The 27338-nt window shown below is 41.4% G+C and overlaps 1 protein-coding gene across 2 annotated transcripts; it reads right to left on the bottom strand.

Moving 5' to 3' along the window:
- Window positions 1-396: 396 nt before the first annotated feature.
- LOC308083180 (aggrecan core protein-like) lies at window positions 397-26792 on the bottom strand. 2 transcript variants are annotated; one of them, XM_080425372.1, is made up of 20 exons: window positions 26628-26792; window positions 22847-22941; window positions 22517-22608; window positions 21531-21822; window positions 20532-20706; window positions 18934-19061; window positions 18133-18426; window positions 15899-16222; window positions 13644-13818; window positions 13011-13138; window positions 12255-12548; window positions 12080-12166; window positions 10365-11909; window positions 9709-9822; window positions 8397-8510; window positions 6795-6953; window positions 6128-6210; window positions 5716-5860; window positions 4113-4295; window positions 397-2439 (listed from the first exon to the last, which is right to left on the bottom strand). In XM_080425372.1, the coding sequence occupies exons 2-20, from the start codon at window positions 22932-22934 to the stop codon at window positions 2360-2362; spliced, it is 4500 nt and encodes a 1499-aa protein (XP_080281498.1). In that variant the 5' UTR covers window positions 22935-22941; window positions 26628-26792; the 3' UTR covers window positions 397-2359. The 2 variants fall into 2 exon arrangements, with proteins under 2 accessions (XP_080281498.1, XP_080281499.1); XM_080425373.1 differs by lacking the exon at window positions 8397-8510 and having other exon boundaries at window positions 26628-26791.
- Window positions 26793-27338: the final 546 nt, after the last annotated feature.

The following is a 27338-nucleotide window of genomic DNA, read 5'->3' as shown; positions in this document are numbered from 1 at the left end:
AAAAAAACAGTTTTCTGAAAAACGTATGTTGCTATATCAGTGGTGCTCACACTTTGTCATGTCAAGGACCCTCAAAATGATATATATTGTAATTATATATTAGACAGCCGATCTGCTATTTTTGCTCTTTTGACAGGCTCTATACTGACAGGCCCAAAATATGGTTGAAAGTAGTTAAACAGGTTCACAGGCCCACGTTATGCCTGCTTTATTTTGGTTGCATGATGTTGCGCACCGAAAATAACAGATCTACAAACTAGTGATTGTAGATCGGCTATTTTCAGTACGCAACACCAGTAGGCAACTACTATAAATATAAATCACCCTTTAGATTCAAAGTACTTAGATTCAAAGTACTTAAACATAGCTAAGATAAATATAAACACATTGCCCATAGACGGTCATAATTTAAGTATTTTTATTTGGCATTCAGTGATATGTTTATAGAATTCAATCACTCAAACATGAGGTACACATTTGGGTATAATATGCAGAGCTTCATCACACGTAGGTTTGGTGTTGTAAAGCATAACAGAAAACTCAAGACAAGACAAAAATAAATATACCTTGAAATGGGAGGGCAAATATTGCTGTTTCAGTCAGTAATTGTGGACCTGCCCGCAGCATAGACACACCAATGAAAATGGTGTGTCGCTGCAAATATTTGCCACTGCATTGTCTGTTGAACTCTGGTCTGCACATTTATGTTCCTGATGTGATAAACTCTCGTCGTAGGCTTACAGTAGTTACATTTAAATATTCGAGTTAATTGTCAGACTATGTAGTTCTGTCTTCTTGTGGTACATACATCATACAGCAGGTGGCATTATTTATTGTACTAGTTAAGAAGGCACAGCCTCCCTCATGTACAACAACAACAACAACGAGGCAAAGGAAATGCAAAAAAATAATAAAAGCAGTCAGAAATGGAAAACAAACAGAGGCAACTCAATGAGCACAAGAATGCTCCTGGAGATGGTTTAGTTTTTCTGAGGTTACATACATTAAATAGTTAACACAATTAGTTTATGCTCTGTAAGTTATTCTACACGTGTCCCACAGAAACACTATGCACTGCACAGCTTTGTGGAAGATTTTGACAACTCTACTGAACGCAATGATAACAAAAGGCTTAAACCAACCGACATGGAAAAACTGTGGGGTAAATAGCAACTGAACATGTTTTGCCCAAAATTCATAAATACAGTTAGAAAGTAATTGACCCAGACAGCGTTTTTTTGTGGATTTGACTGTATCTACCGTTCAGCATCATTCCTTATCTTAAAAACCTTTTAAAAAAATAAAATAAAATAAAAACCTACACGTTTATCTATGGTTGGCTCAGTACAGTGCAGGATAATGCCTTCCCAGTGTGTCAAGCATAGATACCATCACTGTGTTTAATCAATAAATAAATGGATGATGTTCACATTAAACACTGTAACTCATTTAAAGTAGAGGCTATAACAGACTATACTCTGCAACATCTAATCATTAAGAATGTCTTCTCTCACTACTGGTTTGATGGGTGATGCCACTCACCATAAGAGCTTGTTGCTATAGTCTTGGTTCGGTTAGTCTGGTTTTGGTCTGGCTACCTCTGACCAGTTAAAGACATCCAACATCCCTATAGAAAACTATACATTTCATATTAAGTCACTAGTAACTCATAACTGATAATTGGACATGCATTGCATAGAATCACAACAGTTATGTTGCATTTACTGGTTTATTCCTAACATTAGGAAGAGAGAATCCTGCTTAGCCCTCACCATTATCCATATTCAACAGAAATTACCAACATTAAAGGCTTGGCTATAAATATATACCCTAAACTGTCTAGTACCTTACTGGATACACCAGCTTTAGTCTTGGCACATGGTAAAGTGCTCCCTTTAAATGCTAACCAGTGTATGTGGAATATGTATTTATATATGTCTGTGGCAAGGATCTAAACCAGATGAGAGTGAAGATAGATGAGATGAATGCATTTCAGCTCCTCAAGGTTCATATAGGCCAAAATATCCCAGTAGTGAGTGACTCTAGCAATAAACTGACATTACGACAAAACGTGACAAAAATAATACACTCTTGAGCAAAAGGAAATAATTATTTATAACTGTAATGATGGGCGTGGACAAACAAATACAACAAAATTCCATGATGCGTCACAAACTACCAAATGTATCATTGACCAACACAATATTCCTTCTGGTTCCGGTCGCTTTTGTCTTTTCTTCGTATGAGCTTGTCAATCTTGGAAACCTCCAATGTAAAATAAAAAATATATAAAATAGATTTTGTGTGCTGCATTGCAAATGTTCTTTTTTAAATAACTATAGGTTTGCTTTTTCGCCGCTTAGTCGAGCTTGTAGCTGTTTGCGTTCGATTCTGTTTTACTTCTGGTCGCCGTCCGCTGGATTCTGTTGCTGGATGTGACTGCAGAGGGCAAAAGAACGTGTGCATGATTATCTATAAAGAATATCTACTCTACCTCTACTTTGAATTAACTCTATCATTCCTATTCTGGGTGTGTCATTGTTGCGTGATTTGGGAACGTACGGGACCGGTTGGCCAACCCCGCCCCCGACTGTCTCCACTTGCTGAATAACGCCTGCTTGAAAGGTACATAGATGGGCCTTGCTATGTTATGCCACGCAGTTAGTGACAGGACACTCTTACTAAAAAAACACAATATAAAAGACAGCTTTTGTGCATTTGTGCAGTAGGAGAGGCGTTCTCACATGCCCAATTTTCCTGTACAGTTTGCGGTATGTACCGTTCAAATTTTTGGCGGAATAGTCGAGTGCAGTACTTGCTACTCACGGGGAGATATATGACAGTTGTCTACAGACTACTGAGACTAGGCATTTGGGGATGAGAATTGTCAATATAGCATCCATGATCCATCCATCTGCAGGCTGGCAGACGGCTGTTACCTAATCCATTGAAATAAAGAAAAGGAACGGATGGTTTTCTGCTGAAGAAACAGCAATGAAATACCTTGCAAGTACAGAGCTGAAAAGTGTTACCCATATGCAGTGGTGGAAAAAGTACTCAGATATTTTACTTAAAGTAATACTAGGTAACGTTTTCAACAAAACTAAAGTTAAATTGTATATCTTTTGTGAGTGGCAAAAGTTTCACAACACCCACTCCATGAATTTCACCCCCGGAAGCCTTTTATTTATATATTTTCTATTGAACGCTGTCGGGGGGGACTTTCCCAGGAAAATGACGTCATCTGGCCGGAAAACGGAGGCGGAAATGCACTGGTTTCCTGTTTGGCCAGGAACTACCGCAACGGTTTCCTGTTTGGCCAGGAACTACCGCGCTAATAACAAAAAGGAACCTCACGCTGATTTTAAGAGAATGTAGGATTGGAAGATCGAAAAAGAACAGAAAAAGAATGCACAGCTCATGGTAACTAATGCTCCACTGGCTAAGAGAAACGATCCGCAGATAGTAAAAAACAATTAAAAGAACGCTTTTTGAAACGTTTCCGGCTTCCGGTGAAAACAAATGGAATTCTGGGTAATCGAGGACTACGGAAATTGTATGCAGTGACGGTAGTGACCAGCAGAGGTTGCTAAAAATCGTTATTTGTGAATCTGCATTGTACAACTTTAAGTAAAAGTATCAATACTGCAATACAGAAATACTCTGTTACAAGTAAAAGTCCGGAATTCACAATTTACTTGAGTAAAAGTACAAAAGTATTGGTATCAAAATGTACTTACAGTATCCAAAAGTAAAAGTACTAAAATGTTTGAAAATAGCAGATTTACAAGCTCACAACGAGTCGCAATGCGACGCGTTGTGAGCTTGTAGATCGGCTAATTTATATCTGCAAAGTAACTAGTAACTAAAGTTTTCAAAATAATTGTAGTGGAGTAAAAGTACAGTATTTGCCTCTGAGATGTAGTGGAGTAGAAGTAAAAGTACTGAACATTGGAAATACTCCAGTAAAGTAAAAATACCTCCAAATTGTACTTAAGTACAGTACTTGAGTACATGTACTTAGTTACTTTACACCACTACCCATATGGCCTTTATCATATACTATAAAGGTCATAAAACGGACTGCTGTCTCTGCAGTGTGTACTACTTACATTTGGTACATTGCACCTGGGGCTTCTCCCACTCTCCATCTGGTTTGCAGCGTATGACAGGTAGGTGGCGCTGTCTAAAGCCAGGGTTACACTGGTACCGTATGACAGAATGGACCGGGTAATGCCACTTCCTGCCCCCATACATGGCTGCATTCTCCAACGAAGGCGGGGCACCGCACGAGACTGAGGGCAGAAAACACACAGCAGGCCTGATCAAACAAATGTAGGATAGCCTACTTTAAGCTCATATTTATTGGTATCAGAATGAAAACTAATTTTTCAAGGTTTTAAAGAAAAAAAAACATAAGTTTGTTTGAATTTTAATGTCATATTAATATTTTTTATATAAAAGCAGCACTATGTAACTTTCCCTCTTCTGCCCCGGATTTGAACCCAGTTTCCTGCACAAGTGCTGAACTTTTTACGATTGAACTAATAGAGCCTGCCTGCTTGCTCAGGGGATAAATTTTGACCGTCAGGTCAAATTTGTGTTAGATCCTGTGTCTAGGGGAGACATGACCTTTGACACAATCTAAATGTCTCAATAGAAGAGCAGGGAGACAAAATACAACCACCCCCAATTGTATAAGTTATATTGTATTAACATACTTTACCATACAGTTACATTTTATTCATAAGAAAATGTTACATAGCGAGGCTTTAATGTTATGTGTTCCACTTAAAATATCCTCATGGCCCACAGGTTGAGAATCAGTGTAATGGATCATGCATGAAGGTCATAAAGTGCAATGTATCCTCTGCTCAACCAAGCTCAACAGTAGAAATGCAATTTCGTAGTATTGGTTCATAGGTTCATAGGTTCAGCCAGTTATTACACTGACCCGGAGCGCAGTCCTCAGAGAGAGAAAAGAAAGAGACAAGACAAAGAAGACTAGACTAGGACAACAAAAACTCAATCACACTGTCAGTCCGTCACAACAGGAGGGATTAGACAAAACACACACACACACACACACACAACCCGCAAAACACAAAACAACAAGTGACCCTAGGAGTCCTCTACAGTGTTTTTTAAAAGTTCCTAGGGTGGGGGCAGCTTTGATCCTCAAAGGGAGTTTGTTCCACAACTTCGGTGCCAACACGGTAAAGGCACGGTCGCCCGTCCTTACAGTACGTTTTAACAGCGGGCGACTCTCGGGCGATCGCCGGACGACATCGTCCAAAAGATAAAGAAAATCCATCTTTCATCGCCCCCCCGCCCACTTCGCCCTATTGCCAGTAGTTGCCGGCTCTCATAGACATATAATGCACTTCCGGAAAATACTATCCTGATCGCCCGCTGTTAAAACGCACCGTTACTGTGCTAGACCGTGGAGTCTTCATATACAACTGACTGTCAGATCTGATGATGCTGGAAGATTTGTGTAAAAGTTCCACAATATAGGGAGGTGAAAGACCGTTACGGGCTTTGAACACAAACAAAAGAATCTTAAAATGTCACTACGCTTCACTGGGAGCCAGTGAAGAGAAACAAGGACCGGTGGAAGTTAGGGATTTACGCTTTAAAGTTAAAATGTTGTAATGGGGTCAAGCACTACCAGAACATTCCACCCTGGCCCTGCCTGGCAGTGTGTATATATACCTGGTCCTTTCTTGCAGGTGAACGGCAGGTGATAGTTACAAGGCACGTCGTTCCACTGGCCGTTCTCGTGCCAGATCATCACAGCACAATCCTCTCCTGAGTTGAAGTAGTTATCTGGCTGGTTGGGACGCCAGTTCACAAATTGCTGAGGGAGAAAGAGGCCTATGATTATGTAATTTTGCCACGAATAAAATCACCTCGGATTTGAATTATTATAGATGAAAATGTTCAAAAATTAAGGTATGAAATAGGGCTTAAGTTGTTAATATGGTGCCAAGCTTCTATATCATCTCCAAAATAAATAACTTACAATTGAATAATTAATTTGGTAATTGACGTACTATGGAACAACATATATAGCATATTATAGGTCATAACAGTACAGTAGTGCTATCATGCTAGTCTGCCTTACCAGCGGTGTGCCATCTGTCCAGCGGAAATCATTCTCTACTGTCTTATCATTCAGTCCAATCCACTGGTAGTCCTGTGCATTTGCTTAAGGAAGAAATAAAGAAGTGAAAGGACTGTCACCTCCCTCTCTCCCTCTCTCTCTCTCTCTCTCTCTCATCACTGTCGGGTGGAAAACCGTTACTTTTCAGGAAATAAAAAAAATAGGAACCTGTGTTCCAATGGATCCAATTTAGTCCCAAGCTCTTGTTAATACTTTTCAATGGTTAAATATTTATAAAAACCCACAGACAGACTTGACAACCTGGTGTCCCTGTTTTGGGCATATCATTAAAGCAGTAGTTCACCCCCAAAATTACTTATTTTCTATCAATTACACCCCCCATGAAGCCTTGAATTTTATTAATTTTTTCGCATTCCTGAGTCAATAGTTTGATGACCGGGTCAGTAGGAGACTCTGAGTCTCCGCCGGTCATCAAATTATTGGCTATCAATTTGGGGGTCCTTGATATGACACGGAAAAGTTTGAGAAGTACTGAAATAGGGCATTTATTTCTGGAGGGGGGGGGGGGTGTTTGACATAAAAAAACATATATGGAGATACCACGTTTCTGCCCGACAGTGACAAACATACAACAAAAATGCCGTTTTTGTATTTTCTTGTCCCTCACAGTTGACAAAGTGTTGCTCCTCTGGGGTGACCACGCTGACCAGATGGGCATTCAGGTCCCTGCAGTGCTGCTCCGCCTCCAGCCAGGTCTCCCTCTGGAGCATGTGCAGGTAGCAGTTCCCCTGAAACTTAATCCAACCCACCTCGCACTGCTGCTCGTCTGCAGCCCGCCACCGGAGGCACACATTTTGTGAGAAAGATGGATTTACCACAGAAAGGACAAAACAAAACAAAACAAAACAAAAAAGCGAGTGCAAAGATATCGTCAGTTCCATTGATAGGTGGGATCAGCATTATGATTTGGCCTGTAATCATTTCAATCCACAATTACTTAAACACCACCTTCCCTCTGCAAATAGCTGATCGACAAGCTCACAACGCGTTGTGAGTTTGTCGATCGGCTATTTTCCTGCGAAAGCTTTCACCACAATAACAGAAAACAGAAGACCCTAGTATAGATCCCTGAGGTACTCCGGTCAACCATATGGGGTTTAAGTGGTTAATGGCATTAACCACATGGCATCCTTCTGTCCCTATTCTGGGGGGGGGGGGGCGAACATTAAGAAGAAAGTAGCAGATCTACAAGTTCTCGCATCGTGTTGTGAGCTTGTAGATCTGCTGTTTTCGTGTAGAGTGAAAATAGGAGGGGGGTCTAGTGTTGAGCCCTGCAGGGAGACTCCAGCCAACTAAGTATTATGTGTTTTTTTATGAGATATTGTTTTTGTAGCTGCCTCTGACACTCACCTGATAATGTCTGACTTTCACTAGAGAGTGAAATACAGATAGAGACGGGTTGTATGACCAAAGCACTGTATCCTTAGGGTGAAAAGCCTTTATTCTCCTATAGATGATCTCACATAACATGGATCGTCTGCTACAGTATGTATTAGTGCTGAAGCTGTTTTATGTGCTGCTGATACAGTGTTTGATATTGTTCACAACCCATAGTAAATGATTATTTGAGGTCCTTCTTTTTTCTACTTGAAGAATATACATATACAGTACGGTAGTCTAATATGAAGAAAGTAAAAAATAAAATAAAAAATGTAATACTTCACTTTGTTGGCATACACCGCTCTCAAGAGTAACGCTCTTAGTTTAAATAATGTGGAGTTGTACAACTTGTACATTTCCGCTCTTTTCGCTCCACTGTAACATTCAAAGTTTTCCTTCACCCTCTTGACTCACTTAAATGACTGTCGTTAATTTTTTTTTCTTTACTTACACAGGCAAGACTAGCAACATAAACAAGTATTATCACAAAGCCACACAGCTTATCGTCTCTGTCGGGTGGAAACCTCATTATGTCCAAAACTGTTACTTTTCAGGATACAAATTCAAAAGCAGTAAAAGTAGCAGATCTACAAGCTCACAACTTGTGGATCTGATACTTTTGATGCTTTTGTGTGACTCTGAAGTATGATCAAGTGGGGCATTCATTTATTTTAAAAAAAAACACAAAAACTAAAAAATATGGAGATAAGAGGTTTCTGCCTGACTGCAACGTTATGATATGTGCGACTCATGACTTGTTTAACATCCCTTCTAGTTGTTTTTGAGAGCTCGTTTTGTTAGTGCTTATTAGCTGAAGCCGATCTCGTACCGATCTCACAGCGATCCCCTCCGTAGCTCGGCAGGCATAAGCATTTGTAAGAGTCCCCGCTTTCCACACAGGTGGCTCCATTGGCACAAGGGTTGGAATGGCACACGTCTAGCTCTGCAAAAAAGGGGGTGTTGAGACTGTTGTCTCAGCGGGGGGGTGGGGTGGGGGGTGGGGTGGGGTGTAGCAGGGAAGGTAGCTGGGCCGGGACGGCATATACTGTACCTGTAATGTTGATGAATTGAATACATATAGGAGGACCACAATGGAAAGAAGTCCTCAGGACTTTTTTTGTGTTATCCTTTTAGCCTTAATGTCTTACTGTACCTCGTGCTGTTTTACATTTCTGACTAATAAAGTATTCAATCGATCAAACCTCAGAACTGATGGAATCATGGTGATCAGGGCTGCTGCTGCAATGTTTGATCCTCATTAGACTTACTGCAATCTATCACTCAGCACGCTGCAATGCAATACAATACAATTACAATCATCAATTTTTTTGTCTATAGATGATAATGTGCAGTGAATACTCAGCATTGCTAAAGGGAACTCTTGTTAAGCTGGGCACTCTGTAGAAACCAGCTAGCTCAAATCATAACAGAATAGGGAGTGCTTAATATCCACTTCCTATATATGTATTGTTTGAGGTGGACCAGCAAAATCACACCCTTATTTATGATTGTCTTTGCCATTGCTGAAGTAAGTAAAAAAAATAAGAGTATGATATTTGCAATAAGTTTAGAGTTTGATCCACAACAATTTGCAGCAGAATGTCAGTATTCAGATTCCATTCAGAAGAGAGCACCCATATAGGAGAAATGCCCAGGGGGTGGCAGACATGCAGCTTACGAGCACAGCAGACCAAAAACAACATAGTCTGGAGACAGTTGTGGTAATTGTGACAGAGAGGTCCTAAAATGTCAGAGCAAGGCCCACACGTAATTAGCCACACACTTTAACATTCAGCTTGGCTTAAGGTCAGGACAAACAGTTACCCAACAGACACAATGAATAAGTGACAGGAAGCAACACACAAAACCGTGGTACAAAACACATGAAGACAAAAGAGAAAGGCAAAATGAATATTAGCAAGTCTGCAATATACTGTACAAAAAAAAGGAAAATGTTATTTTCAAAGCACATTATCTCTGAAAGTAACTAAATACAAGCTAGTTAACCTTACAGAATACAGACTATCGAGGGAACACAACGACAAATTAGCAATAAAGTGTCAGTGTAGTTCAGATCAATACATTGACAATTCCTTATTATCAGAGTGATAATGCAAATATCCCATGGCTTTGGGACTCACCATACTGGCACTTCTCTCCTTCTAGTCCAGGAGGGCAATGACACAGACCAACTCCTCCCTCGACGGTGCATGAACCAGCAGCGCATGGGTTAGGCTTACATGGGTTAGCGCCATCTACGGATGCAAACAGGTGAAAAGTGAAGGGTCAAACACGTTGATCGTCCCTGTCGGGTGGAAACCTCATGGGCCCTATTTTCGCCGGTGCCTTACCCATTATCCCTAAACTTCTTTGCCATTTTTTATATTTTTTAAAACATTTTCAAATAGTTCAACTAGCCGATCTACATCGACACGTTGTGAGCTTGAAGATTGGCTATTTGAACTATTTGAAAATGTTTTTAAAAATAGCAAAAACTGGCAAAGAAGTAGTTTAGGGATAATGGGTAAGGCACCGGCGAAAATAGGGCCCCATATGTCCAAAACTGTTACTTTTCAGGATTCAAATTCTAAAATAGCAAAAGTAGCAGATCTACAAGCTCAAAACGCGACGCTTTGTGCAACTTTTGATGCTTTTGTGTGACGCTGTAGTATGATCAAGTAGGGCGTTAATTTACGAAAAATCACAAAAGGTTAGAATATGGAGATAAGAGGTTTCTGCCCGACAGCAACGATATACAACATTATCACATGGAACGGTTTAGGAATACAGTACATACCTTCCTCTGAAGCTGGCACCTCGACAGTACCTGGTGTCTGTAGAGAGATTGCCGGCGGCGTGGTAACAGCGTTCAGTGCTGCCGGGGCTAGCGCAGGGCCCAAGGTCCCATAGAATCTGCTCGTGGTGTCCGTCATCTCAGCCAAAGCCTCGTCTTGCCCTGTTGTGTTCGCGGTCGGCTCAATCTTGCCGGGTGAAGAGGACAGGGCAGTGAAGGGGAAATCTCCGGAGTGAGCCCCAGATGAGAGACCGCTACCTGTGGGTGCATCACCACTGCCCGAGTAGAAGACACTGCTGGTGCTTCCGTCTCCGCTGTACTCCACCGAGCCCTGGCCAAGCTCCATGGAGACAGAGGTTGTTGTGGGCGTTTCCGTCATGATGACGCCTCTGCTCAAGAATGTAACGCTGCCCTCGTCTCCGCTGGTAGAGGACTCGGATCCAGAGATTCCAGATCCGGACCCAGAGGGATAAAATGTGCTTCCAGATCCAGACAGCGGCCCACCGCTTCCCTGCCCAGAACCGTAGAGCAAAAACCCAGAGGCCTCCTGCTCTCCTGAAGATGGCTCTGTGAGGTCAGTGAGCCTTGGCCCAATAAAAGTCACACCTGAGAAGAAACCGGAGCCACTCCCTGAGTCTGAGCCACTTGGGTCACCATGGATCATCCCTGATGCAGAAATGTCTCCAGAACCGCTAAATTCCAGAAGGCCTCCCCCCGCCTGCTCTTGCTCTTTGTGGCTATGTGAGGATGTTACCTCCACCAGTTTGCCGTCTATCAAGAGGATCTGTCCGTCGGCACTGCCTAACTCTCCTGACTGCTCACTGGAACTTTCCCCAGAGCTTCTAGAGCTATCTGAGGAAGAGCTGCTAGAGCCATCTGAGGAAGAGCTGCTAGACCCATCTGAGGAAGAGCTGCTAGACCCATCTGAGGAAGAGCCACTCTCTTCAGACCTGAAACTAGATCCACTTGCAGATCCCGACAAGTCGCCACTACCACTAAACATCCCAGAGCCCGTTCCAGAGGGGAAGGTGAAGACTCCAGTGCTTCCTTCTCCAGCTTCTTGGGATTTTCCTGAACCCGAGCCCTCTCCAGAAAGAACGCTCTGTCTTCCAGAGAAAATGACAGTGATCCCAGAGCCCTCTCCACTTAACCCTGATCCAGACAGTTCATCACCGCTGACAGTTGTCGCTCCGCTGGCCAGCTCAGCACTCCCACTGCCAAACAGGTCTCCAGACCCAGACAGGTCCCCAGAGCCTGGTAGGGACCCAGACCCAGGCAAGTCTCCAGACCCAGAAATGTCCCCAGAGCCAGGCTGGTCTCCAGAGCCAGACAGCTCTCCAGACCCAGAAATATCCCCAGATCCAGGCTGGTATCCAGACCCAGAAATGTCCCCAGATCCAGGCTGGTCTCCAGACCCAGACTGGGCACCAGATCCAGACAGGTCTCCAGAGTGGTCCACAGAGGCCCCAGACCCGGAAATGAAGTCAGCGGAACCCGAACCAGAGCCTGAGGTCTCCACAGCTATGGGAGAAACGATTATGGGCGGAACTATAGAGACGCACAAAGAGATGGACATGGGAGAACATTGAAACAGAGGTGAAAGGGAAAGAGAGACGGAGACACAACAAAGATAAGTAAGCCGTCAGTGGAATGTGAATATGAACTTCATGATCTTTCGTTGAAATATCAACTTTAATCATTAGAAGAATATGACTTACCGGGCCTGAACAGATCAAATATTGATGTTAGGTTAACCAAAGCCTCCTGGATTTCTGTGGTGTTCAATCCAATGTATTCAATATCCGCTGCAAGAACAAGTACACTACTTACTACTTGCACCTCACATAAGTTGAAAATCATACAGCAATGATTCCATAACAATGTAATGCTTACGTTTGATACAATAGGCATCATATCTGGCATACTGGTCCAGGTGCCCAGTCTGGTTAGAATGGGCATACACTGTGTATACTCCTGCCCTCCCTGCCCCACACTTTGCTCGGGGGTTGTTGATAGGATAACGGACGCTAAGATCCAAGAGCCACCCAGCGCGGCACTTGTCAAAGCCGAGTTTCCAGGCGGCGTGGAGCTCCCCCGTCGAGGCCAGGGTAGCGTTCTGCTCCTGACAATGGGAACGAGCCTCGTTGTAGGTGAAGCCTTCACTTGAGCCAGCGTGGAAAACATCACCTAAGAATCAGATGGAAGAGAGTTGTCAACATGGTCAATTGATTGATTGATTGAATACTTTATTTAACAGTTTGCAAAAGGTACAGAGGTATACAGTTATACAATAAAGCTAAAAGGATAACACAAAAAGCCCTGAGGGCTTGTTTCCATTGTGGTCCTGTGTATTCAATTCATCAAGATATATAAAGACATACAATACTATATAAGAAATCATCAATACTAAGATACCAATAACAGCGCTTGATCAGCAGGAGCAATATTACCAAAACATCATAACTTTACATATTGTGTTAATAGTTTAGGAAACACAGTGCCAGTACGGGGGCTCCTTTCACACTGTTTCACAAATCGCAGATTAGGACTTCGCCTGACAAAATGTTCGTCATCATGAGATTGTATTTTGCTTTAATCTACGAGTATAAAAAGTGCTGACATTTTACTTCATGAGGTGAATGTTCTCACCTCTGAGCCCGTCAACATAGCAGTAGACATCATAGCGCTCCTCTGCTGGCCTCAAGCCATAGTTCCTGACTCCAGGTCGATCTCCCAGGTCTCCAGAACACTTCTCTCGAGGATTAACAATAGGATACCTGAGCAAGGACAAATAACATTATACGTGATTATGATTATGAAAATATCTAATAATAATGATTATGCTAAAAATAACTACCTTTTTTAAATAAATATTTTTTTAAGCATCGGTGCAGTTCATATCACGGAACCACAAACTGACTTTCATTAGACCTATGGACCCCCCCATTTAAAATGAATAGCCATACTTTTTTACATACGAATTGAATTTAAACCAGTGGTTCTCAAGGTGGGGTCCAGGAGGTCCTTCAAAAATAGCAGATCTACAAGAACTTATCTGCTACTTTTTAATATTTTTTGAAAAATATCGATAACATGTGGACAATTTTGAATAATTTAGAACTTTTAAACACACATATTCTCTTCTGGGGGTCCCTGGCATGAAACCTTGTCATACGGGGGGTCCGCGGCCAAATACATAAATAAATAAATCTGGGGATCCTTGACAAAAAAAAACATTGGAGAACCACTGATTTAAACTAGTCAGTGTCCTACCAGCCTTACCTGACAGTCTGGTCCAGTATCCACCCTGCATCACACTGATGGAACCCAGCCTCATAGGATGCCTGCAGTTGCTCTGGGGACGCCATGGCCGCCCCTATACTGTGGCATGCTAGTTGGGCTTCAATGAAGGTGAATGCATAGCGACCAGAGCCAGCTCGGTAATGGAACACTACACCTGTATAGAAATGAGAAAGATTTGGTTTCTGTTGGTAACATGTTTTTTTCTTCTCTGTTATAGTAATACTGATGGTCACTGGACATGCTAAGCATGGTAATCAAAAAATAATAATTAATAACTAGGGGGAAAAAGCAGTTCCTGGGGAACTATATGTGGACAATACAGTTTAGTAGAATTAGCTTTTGAAAAGTAAAAGCATAAATAGATACATAGATTAAAAATAGCAGTTGAGTGGAAGTTGTTGCATAGTATAAAACATTTGAACAGAATGTAATTTTACATTGAAGAGATAAAGCATTTCAATGGATTTCAACTTTGAAAGTGTGAGAAGTTGAATTCGAAAGAAAGTCACAGATCGGGCGGCCATAGCTGAGTGGTTAGTGAGCCCGCCTAGGGAACCAGAGGCCCTGGTTGCCCCAGGTTCGATTCCAGGCTATCCCAACATATGTGCCGATGATATGAAATTTGTCCCTGAGCAAGACTCTTAACCCCAATTGCTCACAAGTTCTCATTGGAAACAAGACCGCAAGGACTTTCATGAACGACCTGTTAAAAGGAATTATCCTTATCCTTATCACAAGAGACAGGATTAATGAGAGCAAACCAGCCGTTTTGAAAACTGTGTACAGTTACTGTTAAAACTGAAAGTAGTTTAGCAGCCAATCTGATATATACCATGGGTATTGGTAGGCTATTGCTATAGCGTAACGAGTGGTTGCGACAGCATTGATAGGGCAAAGCAGGTGGTTACTACGGTGTATAGGTGGTTGCTATAGGGCAGGGCTACTCAACTTAAGATGGCTCAGGGGCCACTCAGCAAAATACCAAAAGTCCAAGGGGCCGCCATAAAAATGACGGTCCTATTTTGGATTTTTCGATTTTGTAACGCACAAGAAAATGTACATTTTGACATCATATTCTTTTCACTGTACCAGTTTATTTTGTGTTGTGTGTATGTCCAGTGGCAGACACCTATCCTGGGCGCGCGGCAAAGCCGCGCGGCCGGAAAAATTTGGGGGTCAAACCCCCCCAAAAACCCGAAATGCATAGAAAACTATGCATTATACCTGTAACAATTGACGCACCTGTATGTATGTCTGTCTGTTTGTTTTTGAAAAATGTTTTAGCAACCCATATATATATATATATATATATATATATATATATATATATATATTTTTTACCATGAGGGGGCCGCCAAGACGCTGCGATCGGGCCGCATGCGGCCCGCGGGTTGAGTATCGCTGCTATAGGGCAAGGGTTCCCACACTTTTCAGGCCGTGACCCCCCCAAAATAATCATATTTGATCTGCGGACCCCCCACCCTGACAAGCACTTGGAATTGTAGGCATTACATTTAGTTTGACTCGGTTCCATAGACAAATATTGTGAAAATAGCTGAACTACAAGCTCACAACGCCTCGCAGTGAGCTTGTAGATCGGCTATATTCACAATGTTTGCCTATTTCTTACGTAATATTTGATAATTTGGACAATTTAGTATTTAAAAGTCATTATATGCTATAGGGAAACATCAGTGAAGGACACATGTGTACAGTATACTATACTGAGTCCAAAGAGGTAACCCTCAAGTCTGTATTACTTGGTTGGTTATGGTTTAGTGGTTCAAAGGTTATGAACTATCAAACATCGACCAATCAGGAAAAGCGGTGGGGCTAAATTACACCAATAAATAGCAAGGACTCTCAAACGATGTCAGTGAGGTAGCTGCACACGTCTACAACAAGTGGTTCAAAAGCTATGAACTATCAAACACTGACCTATCAAGAAAGTACACAGAGCTAAGTTACACCATTGGACAAGAACTTAGAACAGAGACAGAGTGCAATGAGGCAGGTCTATTGTTGTTGTTTTCGATGAATTATTGCCCGCTTGAACTAGGGTTCAAGTGATTTAAGTTTGAACAGAGTTCCTACTTCAAAGTATGTCACAAAAAAGTCATGTTAGAGTCACAAAAAAGTGGGAAGAATTAAGAAGGAAAATGGGTGTGCTCACTTCCACTATTTCAACGATCCTGATAATTCATATAATAATGTCCATCAATAGGCTTACTGACCTGTCGGAGACATCACAAACATTTTGCTACGTCCTCTGCCCACGTCTGGTCTGGCAGTGACTCCCTCTATCACCTCGGTAATGATCTCTGTGACACTTGGAGGTTGAGGCAAGGGCAGCTCCGTAGGGCTCTGTGTGAAGGTGATGTCCACACCGGTGGGTCGCTGGGTGAACAGTTCTCCAGCCACCTCGCTCTCTGTGGTTGTCTTCCAGAAAAAGACCCTCGGAGTCTTTGTGACGGTGGAAACGCTTAATACGCCACCTTCCGTTTCTGTGAAGTACCCCATGCCTGAGCCGTCTTCATCGGGAGAGGGCTCAGCCAGGTCTGGGGCGAGACAAGGGAAGACAGGCACGGTGAAAGTTAACTTTACGTCATACATGTGGATTGAAAGACACTGACGAAGGCTTAAAGGAGTAGTTCACCCAAGAATGTGCTTATTTTCAATTAATTACACACCCCATGAAGTCTTGAATTCATGTTTTTTTGTTTTTGTCGCATTCCTAAGCCAATAATTTGATGACCAGGTCATCGGTCAATAGGAGACTCAGTAGGAGACTCTTTGAGTCTACGCCGGTCATCAAATGTGACAAAAGCTAAAAGAATCTCCATGTTTTCAAGGCTTCATGCTGTGTGTAATTGATAGAAAATAGTTCATTTTTTGGGTGAACTACTCCTTTAAATGCCGTCCATACAGAGCACTAGAATTGTAACTACAGTATAAAGATATTGTTTAAAATGTGGTTTTACAAGTACAGTGGTGAACAATATAGTTATAATGTTTGGTGTGGAGTCTGTGGACGGCCCTTTAGTCTTTACATGAATGATCTAAAACAACCCAAAGCTTTTAGCTCGAGACCCAAAAGTGTCTCCCCGGGACCCAAACTAGTGAAAATAGCCGATCCACAACTTGCTGTAAAACATGTCACATCAGATCTGCTATTTTCACTACTTCTTTCATTCATGGAATTTCTTTGATTTGTTGTTCTTTTATTCATGAAATTATATTGAAATATGTTTGAAATTTGTAAAAAAAAAAAAAAAAAAAAAAAACGTTTTGAAAATATTTGATTTTTTTTTTTTTTACTTGTGACCCAAGTTTGTGATTGCTTGAACTGTACTGTATCTGCATATTTTCAAGTATGTGACCGTTACTCTACATACGACTTTGGATTTGAGTCCGTTCTTTTATTTCATGATACAGTCTCTTCAGGAATGGTCAAAATGTCCAGGATCTCTATGATGGAAATGGCTCACGCCTGGTTGCTAATTTGCTAGACTGCTACTTGGTTGCTAGACCGCGTCGCGCATTGAAAATAGAATACTTACAAGCTTACACCGCTTTGCAGCGTGACAAATTGTGAGCTTGTAGATATGCTGTTTTCGGTGCGTAACACCCATCTACATTTGAGTTTTTTTTGTTTTTGTTGCATTCCTAAGCCAATAATTTGATGACCAGGTCATTGGTCAATAGGAGACTCCGCCGGTCATCAAATTATTGGCTCAGGAATGCAACAAAAACTAAAAAATCTCCATGAATTCAAGGCTTCATGGGGTGTGTAATTGACAGAAAATACGAGATTTTTTGGGTAAACTACTCCTTTAACCCATTAAGACCGGGGGCAGATTCTACAAATGCCTTCTAAATCAGTAGTTCTCAAACCTTTTCATAATTCGAAGTTATTCAAGATTTTACAAACACTTTCAAGATTTTTCAAAAATGTACGCGAAGTAACCTGCTGCGAGTTTGTATATCATTTTGAATATCTAATATAACACAAGATTAATTGATTGATTGATTGAATACTTTATTTAGAAGTTTGCAGAAAAAAAGCACAAGACAGTACAATTCAAATACAAGGTCAACTAAATAGGATTAAAAAACCCAAGAAAGCCAAATGGCTTGTTTCATTGGGGTCCTTATGTACTCAATTCATAGTGACATTAAAAGACAGACAGATATACACTATGCAGAACATCATATAAAACAGTTAAGAAGTGAAAAATAAGAAAAGAAAAAAAAATATGTACAGTGAAAAGTTCGAGGGGGGGAGGGGGGCTGGGTTATGACCACCTGAAGGTACTTTTTTTAGGGCTGGGTTATGACTTTCACAGGGGCCAGTTTCGAGTTGCAGCCACCCGAAGGTACTTTTTTAGGGCCGTTTTGAAGGAGAGTAGGGTTTTGCTCTCCTTCACTGCTTTTGGTAGGGCATTGCCGGTTTTAATTAAGGACCTACCTGTGTAGCAGAAGGCGTCGTAGCGAGACTCGGGAAGTGGGTATCCTGTTTGGTTGGCATGGCGATAAACAGTGCGTACCCCCAGCAGCCCCCCTCCGCACTGTGTCCGTCGGATGTTGATGGGGTATCGAACGCTCCCGTCTCCCAGCCAGCCTGCGTTGCACACGTCCATACCGCTCTGCCAGGCCAGGTACAGCTGGCCCGTGGTGGCCAACCGGGCTCCTTGCTCCGCGCAATCTTCCACAGCTTCAGCGTAGGTGAACTTGGTTGCAGACGCACTGTAGAAAACCCTGCCTACATATTGTGAGAAGGTTAAAGGATGACGTCACCCATTTTCAAACTATCTTCATATAATAGGTTAACTAATGCTCATGATAAAATGGCACCATTTGTGTCCACTCAGTCTGTGTCTCAGAGGAGGGCTGTGGACAGTTCAGATACCCGCCTACCAGTAACATCATCGATGGGGAATCCAAGCGAATAGAAACTGCAGGCTTTCTATTCTTGGAAAGTTAGCGTGCTATAATGGAAGCCATTGTTTTCGCGTAAAAAAAACGATGCCTAACGATGATGTCACTGGTGGGCGGGTTTCTGAAGTGTCCACAGCCCTCCTATGAGACACAGAAAAATAGCACCATTTCATCAGGAGCATTAGCTAGGACCTGTTATACGAAGATAAGTTGAAAACGGGTGAAGTGTCCTTTAATGAATATAAATATAATTCCAATTCAAATGAATAAACCCTTGTGACAATATGAGTGCTTTCACAAATGGGAGAGATTTCAGCAGAGTTGTCTTTACCTGTCATCTTCTCAGCGAAACAGTACACGTCGTAAGTCTCGTTGTCCTCTCTCACGCCGTATGTCCTGACCCCAGGGAGACCGTCTTTGTCGCCAAAGCAGTTCTCACGTGGATCGTGGATTGGATACCTTGGATTCATGGGATTTAAAATTGAGTATCTGTAATTGTTCATACCCGGACCTTACGGGGTGCAGCGTAACCACGTCAACCCAAGCGTCCCTATTCTGGGTATGTCATGATATAGGCAAACATTCTGTGAAAATAGCAGAGCTATTACTCACAATGCGTCGCAATGTGACATGTTGTAAGCTTTTAGATCAGCTATTTTCGGCAAAGCGATTTGGTGTAGAGGGAAAATGGAGTACAGACCCCTGGGGGACCCTGGTCAATGAAGTATAGAGTTTAAGTGGTGAAAGAACGTATTATAAGACAATAAGGTACGGCATACAGTGTCAACATAATGGGCTTTGTTTCATAGCACAATAAAACATGGAATCTGTATTTTATTATTTTCCATACTCACTCATCATTTAAGTGGTTTCCAAATATCGATAATGGCTGACATGTCACAATTGCTCCCCGGTAAAGCTGCAATCTGTAACTTTTATGGCCTGCCAGTCCCCTGCCCAAGCGTCACTCAAAACGTCTACTGCTGAGCTATTACAGAAAGCCCATTTGGGCAGAGGATAAATTGCATTTTGAACTTCATGCAATACCTCTTGCATACGTCATTTCGTTTTTTCCTGATGCTTGCAAAAAAAGACAAAGTCATCTTGAATCTTGTCAACCAGTTGTGGTCCTACCTGACCACATGAGGTTGACAAACTACAACCACCACAGTTGTGTTAGTTGTATTGTATTAACATACTCTACCATACAGATTGGTACCAGGTGTGTCTAATAATGAACATGATAGTTGCTATTTTTTTTGTTTGAGTGAGGGCTGCAGAAACCTTGACCCAGACACGTGTCGCATGCTGCAATAAATAACATTAAAGTTGATGCGTGTGCTGGCCAATCTTTCTTTAGTAACTGCAATCTGATAACCACAGCAATGTAGACACATAAATGGGACAAAGAGTGACTGTGCCCCAAAGACCAGACTGATGCAATGGAAAGAAATGAAAAAAAAAAAAACTAAGCTGTGTATACAGAAAGTATTTCAATTTATTCATGGAATAAGGAAAGCAGGGCATAAGAGGGCTACTTTTGGCTATTAATGAGGTTTTGTATTGTGTATTGTATTGCATGAGTGTTTTATCCACTTAAAGCTGCACTATGTAACTTTCCTCTTCTACCCTGGATTTGAAGTGCTGACATTTTTACCATTGAGCTAATAGAGGTGAGACATGACCTTTGACACCGTCTAAATGTCTCAATAGAAGAGCAGGGAGACAAAATACAACCACCCCAATTGTATAGAATGTTAATATTGTGTTAACATACTCTAACATACAGATATGACAAAATTACATTTTATTCATTAAAAAAAGGTTACATTGTGCCACTTTAAAGTGGTTATAGTCTTATTGGTTATCATACTGTATCATACCTTATCCCTGGAAAGGACCACAGGATAGCTCTTCTGAATAACTGACCTTACTGTTTGATCTGACAGCCAGCCGGCATCACACTGGTGGAAACCGTCTTCAAAGGCAGCTTGGAGCTGTTCTGGTGTAGCAACCACAGCACTGTTCTGGAGGCATGCTGCCTTGGCTTTCTCAAAGGTCAAGCTGTAGCGGGAGCTGATGGCCCGATAGTGGAACACAATGCCTGGAAATATTAATAAATTAGTAACTTAAACCTTATTGTGTGTATATATACAGTACTTCAGTTGACCGGGGGTGCGGTCTATACTATACCAAATCTCTTTGGCAGAAATAACCAATCTACAAGCTCACAATCTTCAGAAATGTTCTAAATGGTGCCACGTTGTGAGCTTGTCGATGGGCTATTTTTGAACAGCTGAAGTATAAAATAGGGTTAAAGTTGTTAAACTGATGCTATATTGAGTCATTTTTGCTGAGGACCCCCTGGAACCCCCAAAAGGACACCTGGGGCTCCCCGGACCACACTTTGAGAACCACTGCTCTACCATACAGATTGGAATCACATTTTATTCAAATAAGTCTCATATTTTAGCTTTAAACTGTATTATAATATGAATAACTTTATTTATATAGCACTTTTCAAAACATGCTGAACAGCAGTTGGAGCATAAAATATATAAGTACGCTGTACGGTAAATAAAACATACACATTTACAAAAAAGCATAAGGGAATAACATACAGTAGTACGTTAATTCTGACAAGCAATAAAAACACATTTAAACAAACTAAAAGGAGACCAAAAGAACAGACAGATACAGACATACGCAACACAATTATGTCAAATGAGGTGATCTAGGGGAAGGCTTTCCTGAGTGTGTTTTCAGAAGTGATTTAAAAGATGCCACAGAATTGTTTTTTTCTGATTTCCAAGGGTAGGGCGTTCCATAGCCTATAGGTGCTTGTACGGCCACTCCACCAATGATAATACTATAAGCATGCTTGCACCTTAAGCAAAGCTCAAGGTCGAGGTCAAGGTATTGGCATACCTTGAACCTGCACGAGGACATTGTCATGGTTGTCCTCGATGCCATGTTGGACCTCACAGCGGTAGTGTCCAGTGTCGTTGGAGCGGAGCTCTGTTATCTTGATGCTCGCATCCGTTGCCGTGGCGGGGTAGCCCACCATGTGGACCCTGTCCAGGTAGTTCTCCTCGACACGCACGCGTCCCTGCAGGGCCACGAGGACGGTTCTGACTTTGTCCTTGGTGACGTGGCTCCATTTGATGCGGTGGGCGAGAGGGGCGATGGTGGGTGCTCCTGGGTCGGGCACGGTGTGATCCTGTTGGTTGCGAGCATAATTGTCACGTGCTTGCCAACTCAATTCAAGCAACTTAAACATCAACAGAAAGTGACGAACACTCATATCAAACCCCCTACAGAAAATATACTGCAGAAAACGTGCTAGATTTGCAAGCATAAGGATATACAGTATATTTTAGCATAAGGATACTGTTGCTCAAGAATATACAGTATGTAGTGACATAAGGATAGTGTCCCATGCAATTTGACTGGCTGAGGAAAGATTCTCAGCCCATGTTGTTGTCGTTTATGGTTGTGTTATTGTGTTGTTATTTGCCATTCTTTGAGACACATATACGGATAATGGCCGAGCCCACCATTGTCTTGGAGCTGCAAACAACACTGGTATCAGTACTGACTTTGCGAGACAGATCGTATGAGATCCTATTTTTTCTGTCCTAGTGTAAAACTGTGGTCAAGCATCATAATGTGTTGCAGAGCAGGATTTATGTCATTTCATGTTATATCATTAGTTTTATGTGTATGCGATAATTTGGTTAGCCACCCTGAGTGATAGGGACATGCTACAAACAGCGGCTCTGTCCCTTCTGTATTCTAACTCAACTGACTTGGTGTGTCGGTGCTGTAAAGGAATGAGTTGACAAGAGTCGTCATGACTACTCTGTCCTATCAAAAAACCCATCGATCCTTATTACGTTGATTTGTAGGCGTACCTGGAAATAGCATGGTAACACCAAGCTACCTCCCAGTAGAGGGCGCTGGGGTTGGTCCAGAGGAATGCTCACACTTAGCACATCTTCAGGGTCTAAAAAAAAGAAAATGTAATAGTTATATTGCTTGCTATATTAATATATTACTAATATATTGCTAATACATAAAAAATAAAAAATAAAGATAAATAGCCACTCACAACACACCACGATACGTGTTGTGAGCGTGACCATTTTCACAATTTAAAAAAATAAAATGGGGCTTAAATGGTTAAATGCTTCTTCTCATGCTTACATTTGGCCACAACAATGTACACACTTACCCACACTTACCCAAAAAGGCTTGATCCTCATACATATAATCAAATGTGGCTGAGATGACATGCAGGCTCATACACAGCAATACAAAGCTCTTGCTCATGTTTTACCTGAAAGTAAAAAACAAAATAATAATTATAAATTGAATTAATTAATCAATTAATAATAATTCCTCTTCTACTAATTGAACATTTTGATGAGGTGCATTGTAAAATGAGTTAAATTAACACAGACGATATTTTCTGTGTAACATCAGTATAATTACTGTAAATTTGAGACTGATGTAGTCAGATGAACTGTTAATTCCAGGTATCAGTGTCTACAGAACATTTTACATAGTGTACACATAACTGACATTTGTGTTGAATGTGTTTTGTTTGACACTTCACCTAGTAACACAGTAGACAGTTATGACTTTGTGTGCATGCAGGCCTTATGATTATTCATATTCCATGAGCTCTAACAGACTTTCTCACAGGGAACAAAGACTTCCAGTTATTTCAAAAGGGAATGTTTTTTTCCATTATTCCATTTACATGTCTGAGTAACAAGTTCCCACTCCTCCCTACTCTAAAAGTAGAAGCTGTAACTTTTCCTTAAACTCTCTGTGCGTGTGTGTGTGCGTGTGTGTGTGTGTGTGTGTGCGTGTGTGTGTGTGTGTGTGTGTGTGTGTGTGTGTGTGTGTGTGTGTGTGTGTGTGTGTGTGTGTGTGTGTGTGTGTGTGTGTGTGTGTGTGTGCGTGTGTGTGTGCGTGTGCGTGCGTGTGTGTGTGTGTGTGCGTGTGTGTGTGTGTGTGTGTGTGTGTGTGTGTGTGTGTGTGTGTGTGTGTGTGTGTGTGTGGGTGTACGTGCGTGTGCGTGTGCGTGTGCGTGTGTGTGTGTGTTTGTTGGCGTGCATGGATGCAAGCGCACGCGTGTGCGTGTGTGTGTGCCACGTGCGTCCATGTCAACAAACACCTGCATTAGAGGAGGTATGTCCACCTCGGTAGAGTAGAGCATACTGTAACAGTACAACCTGACCTACATGTAATCTGCAGATATACAACTCATACTGTAGACCAGTGGTCTGCAACCTTTTTGACATTACATTTAATTATGACACCTCATCAAAATAGAATACAAAAAACAGTTTCTGATCGTCCATAAATATAACAACTTGTGTTTTTTTATTTTGGACATATTTTCTTTCACAATCTCCTAGACTCTCTCTGCAGTCAGAGTTCAGAGTTTGAACTAATGTAGAATTATGTGCAGGATGTAATTTTTATACAGATGTGAGGGAACTTGATTGAATTAATATGTAGTATTTTATGTTAAACCAAAAAACCTCTCTCACACTTAAGCCATTGTGCCAGTGATCACCCTCCCCTGTGCCAATGTTGGCACCCGTGCCTAAGGTTGCCTACCCCTGCTTTAGACGTACTGTAGAGAAGTGGTTGGTTGTCAAACATTCTTTAGTGGTGTACTCCCACTAAAAGTACCCCCTTCACCAGCACAAAACATTCTTCCTGATACCGATTAATTTTGTTTCTGTCTTGACGTAATTTTGTTTTCCCTCACTTCACTATTTTTCTTTTCGTTTTCTTAACCCATTAAGACCTGAGGCCGATTCTACGAATGTTGCCACACTTTTTCGTGCCATGGACCCCCAAATTGATATATATTTTGCCGCGGACCCCCATCTGAAATGTATTCTGTGCCAGGGACCCCCCAGAAGAGAAGTGGTGTTTTAAAAAATCAAAAAATATTCAAAATTATCCAAACATTTTCAATCAAAAATAGCAGATGTACAAGCTTGCATATCTGTATATCTTCTATTTTTGAGTAGTTTTCTGTAACACTTATGTTGCTATAGCTAAAATCTAAAATGACACATGCTTTCCTGGCTTTAACGTGTTAATATTCAAAACTCACTCAGGCCAGGTCAAAGTTGTTTAGGCCAACTTATTTCAATGTTTTTATTGACGGGTGGCACTGTTGTATATTCTTGGCAATTGGTTGTATTGAAAATATATATGCATACAGTATAAGATGATATGATTTTTTCAAACGTGTATGTTAGCTTCCAGATTTAACAGATTTTTTTGAATGTGGGATAAATTGTTCATAACCAATGTCAGACAAAAAACAGAGTACCCCTAGGAGCAGTCCAAAGTATCCTTAGAGGTAGGCTACTGGTAGGTTATACCCCATTGGAGAAACACAGCTATACAACATGTTTAAACTCCACAAGACCTTGTTTAGTTACATTGAAAAACTTGGAAAATAACTTAAATTGGATACTGGAATCTGTGCACTCTTATACTCATAGCACAAAAAGCAAGTGACAGTGACATTCAACAAGCTAAATAAAGTGACAGATTCATGCATCCTGTGGTAGGCTATTATGCCACAGTATACTGTAGGAAAAAGATGTGATCATGAACATATCAGTTCATAGAGAAATTGTGATGATGACATTACAGGTGTGATCAGGAAGAACATATTTCCAAGCGGGATGCTATCCTGGCATAACCTCTGAGAGCTTCTGGCGCTTTTCACGGATTCTACAGGCTACTGCAACCTGTCCTGAACTGACCTGAGCAAATATCTATGGGTCCTCTCTTCAGCTTCATGACTACTGCTGGTCTACAGAAGTACCTCTATCAATATATGTTATTATATTACAATACAATGCATGGCTTACCAGAAACACAAAGGGAAACGGGTTGGTTTCTTCAACACTTAAACCCTGTACTAACCATGCAGGGTTCTCCAGGGGTCTATCCTATCATTGGTCCACTCCTTTTCCCCCCTCTACAGTCTCTGTACCACCAAATCTCTTAGGCGAAAATAGCAGATCTACAAGGTCACAACGTGTGGCAACACGACACGTTGTGACGTTGTAGATCTACTATTTCTGCCAAACGTTTACCCCAGGATTAGGGATTCTAAGGTTCATGCGGTGAAGGAAGCACTGTTAAGAAAAAGTTCCTTCTTTCTAAGTGTTTGAAGGGAGTGGCGTTTTGGGCTAAAATGTGTTTTCAGATCATTAGCAGTTCACTTAAGTGCGAGTGGTGGAAGAGGTATACACTCCACACTGTGTCCATTCAACTGGTGTGGTGAGGAGGGCTACACACCCTTAACTAGACCACAAGACCAGATCTGTTCCCCCTCGGCGCTGTTAGGGAGCTCTGACGTCATAATATACAACCTATGTAAACGCTACAGTGTGTTCCACGGGAGGCACCGTTAACAACACTGCTCACATTCAAGCACAATAATTCAGTTAAGTTCAAATTGAGTATGCAGGGAGTAGGCTATCAGGACTACAACTGAGCTATACTATGTGCAATTATTGATCTGCAGATAACAGCGAAGGCGTTTAGAAATCATATAAAACGAGAAAACGAGATCTATTGTTAATAAGCAACATCAGAAGAATGTAAATACTGTACTTTAAAAAAGAAAAGATCATCAAGTCTCCTAAAGATGCTTGAGAATGTTCACCCATGTGTCACTACATCAACACTTTTTAATGCAGAAATAGTGATGTGACATTATGTTCAGAAAAATTCTAGATATAAAGAAAACAACATATTTGTTTTCCTTAAAAAATAAAAATAAAGTCATTGGGCTTTCTATCCTGGACACTATTAAGACTGCCTTAAGTTTAGAAAATTTAAATAACTAGCGTATAAAAACATACATCTGCAGGACTACGTACCATACAGTAGGTATCTATTATTCTTGAATTTTGTTTCCTCAAAGAAAATCTGTGCATAACCCCAGAACCAAACAATGAAAACATTACCCACCTGTTGCAGAGATATCGCACCCGGGAAAATAAATAAATAAATAGAAATATTTTTAGTAGTTTTTAAAGCGATGTGTGGGAGCCTGTTGTCCCGTGGTTAAATCCCAGTCAGAAGCACAGGTATAGAAGGGAGAGAGTCCTTTTTCAAGAGGGGAACAAAATAGTGTAGCTGTCAAATGTCCAGAGAGAGAGAGAGAGAGAGAGAGGAAGGGAGGGAGGGAGGGTGGAAGTTGCGATACAGTGACGGAGAGATGGAGTAAAACAGTCAGCCCTACATGCCATGAGGTAATGTTCCCAATTGGTGGGAACTCGTATGAATTTATAGCTACTCCATACTCCATAGTACATTGCTAGCTTATAGATCTGTTCTTTTTGGCACCTTTAACGAACCAAGTATAAGTCACACCTAAAGGTCATAGTAGGCCTTTACGTCAAGCTTATCTACCTTGTTGACATTTTGGTCTGATTCATTTATCATTTAACATGTATTTTATGATTCCTTCTGATGGCCTTCTGATTCAGGAGAATATTTTTCCCCAGATAAAAGGTAGGCTACAAGCATTATTGGCCACTTGACTTTCCTCTACCCCTGGCTCTCTGTGTATAGACAATGCTGCTCTTTCAGCCTGCAGCCTCACAGGACAGGAAATAATAACATGGCAAATTACACAGGAATCCCACGTTTAAAAAGAAAATGTTGTAGGTCTAAATG

The sequence above is a fragment of the Gymnoscopelus braueri genome (assembly GCF_963280865.1).
Source record: "Gymnoscopelus braueri genome assembly, chromosome: 1".
Lineage (NCBI taxonomy): Eukaryota > Metazoa > Chordata > Actinopteri > Myctophiformes > Myctophidae > Gymnoscopelus > Gymnoscopelus braueri.
The sequence above is the reverse complement of the archived record's forward strand: the minus strand, read 5'-3'. Positions and strand labels throughout refer to the sequence as shown.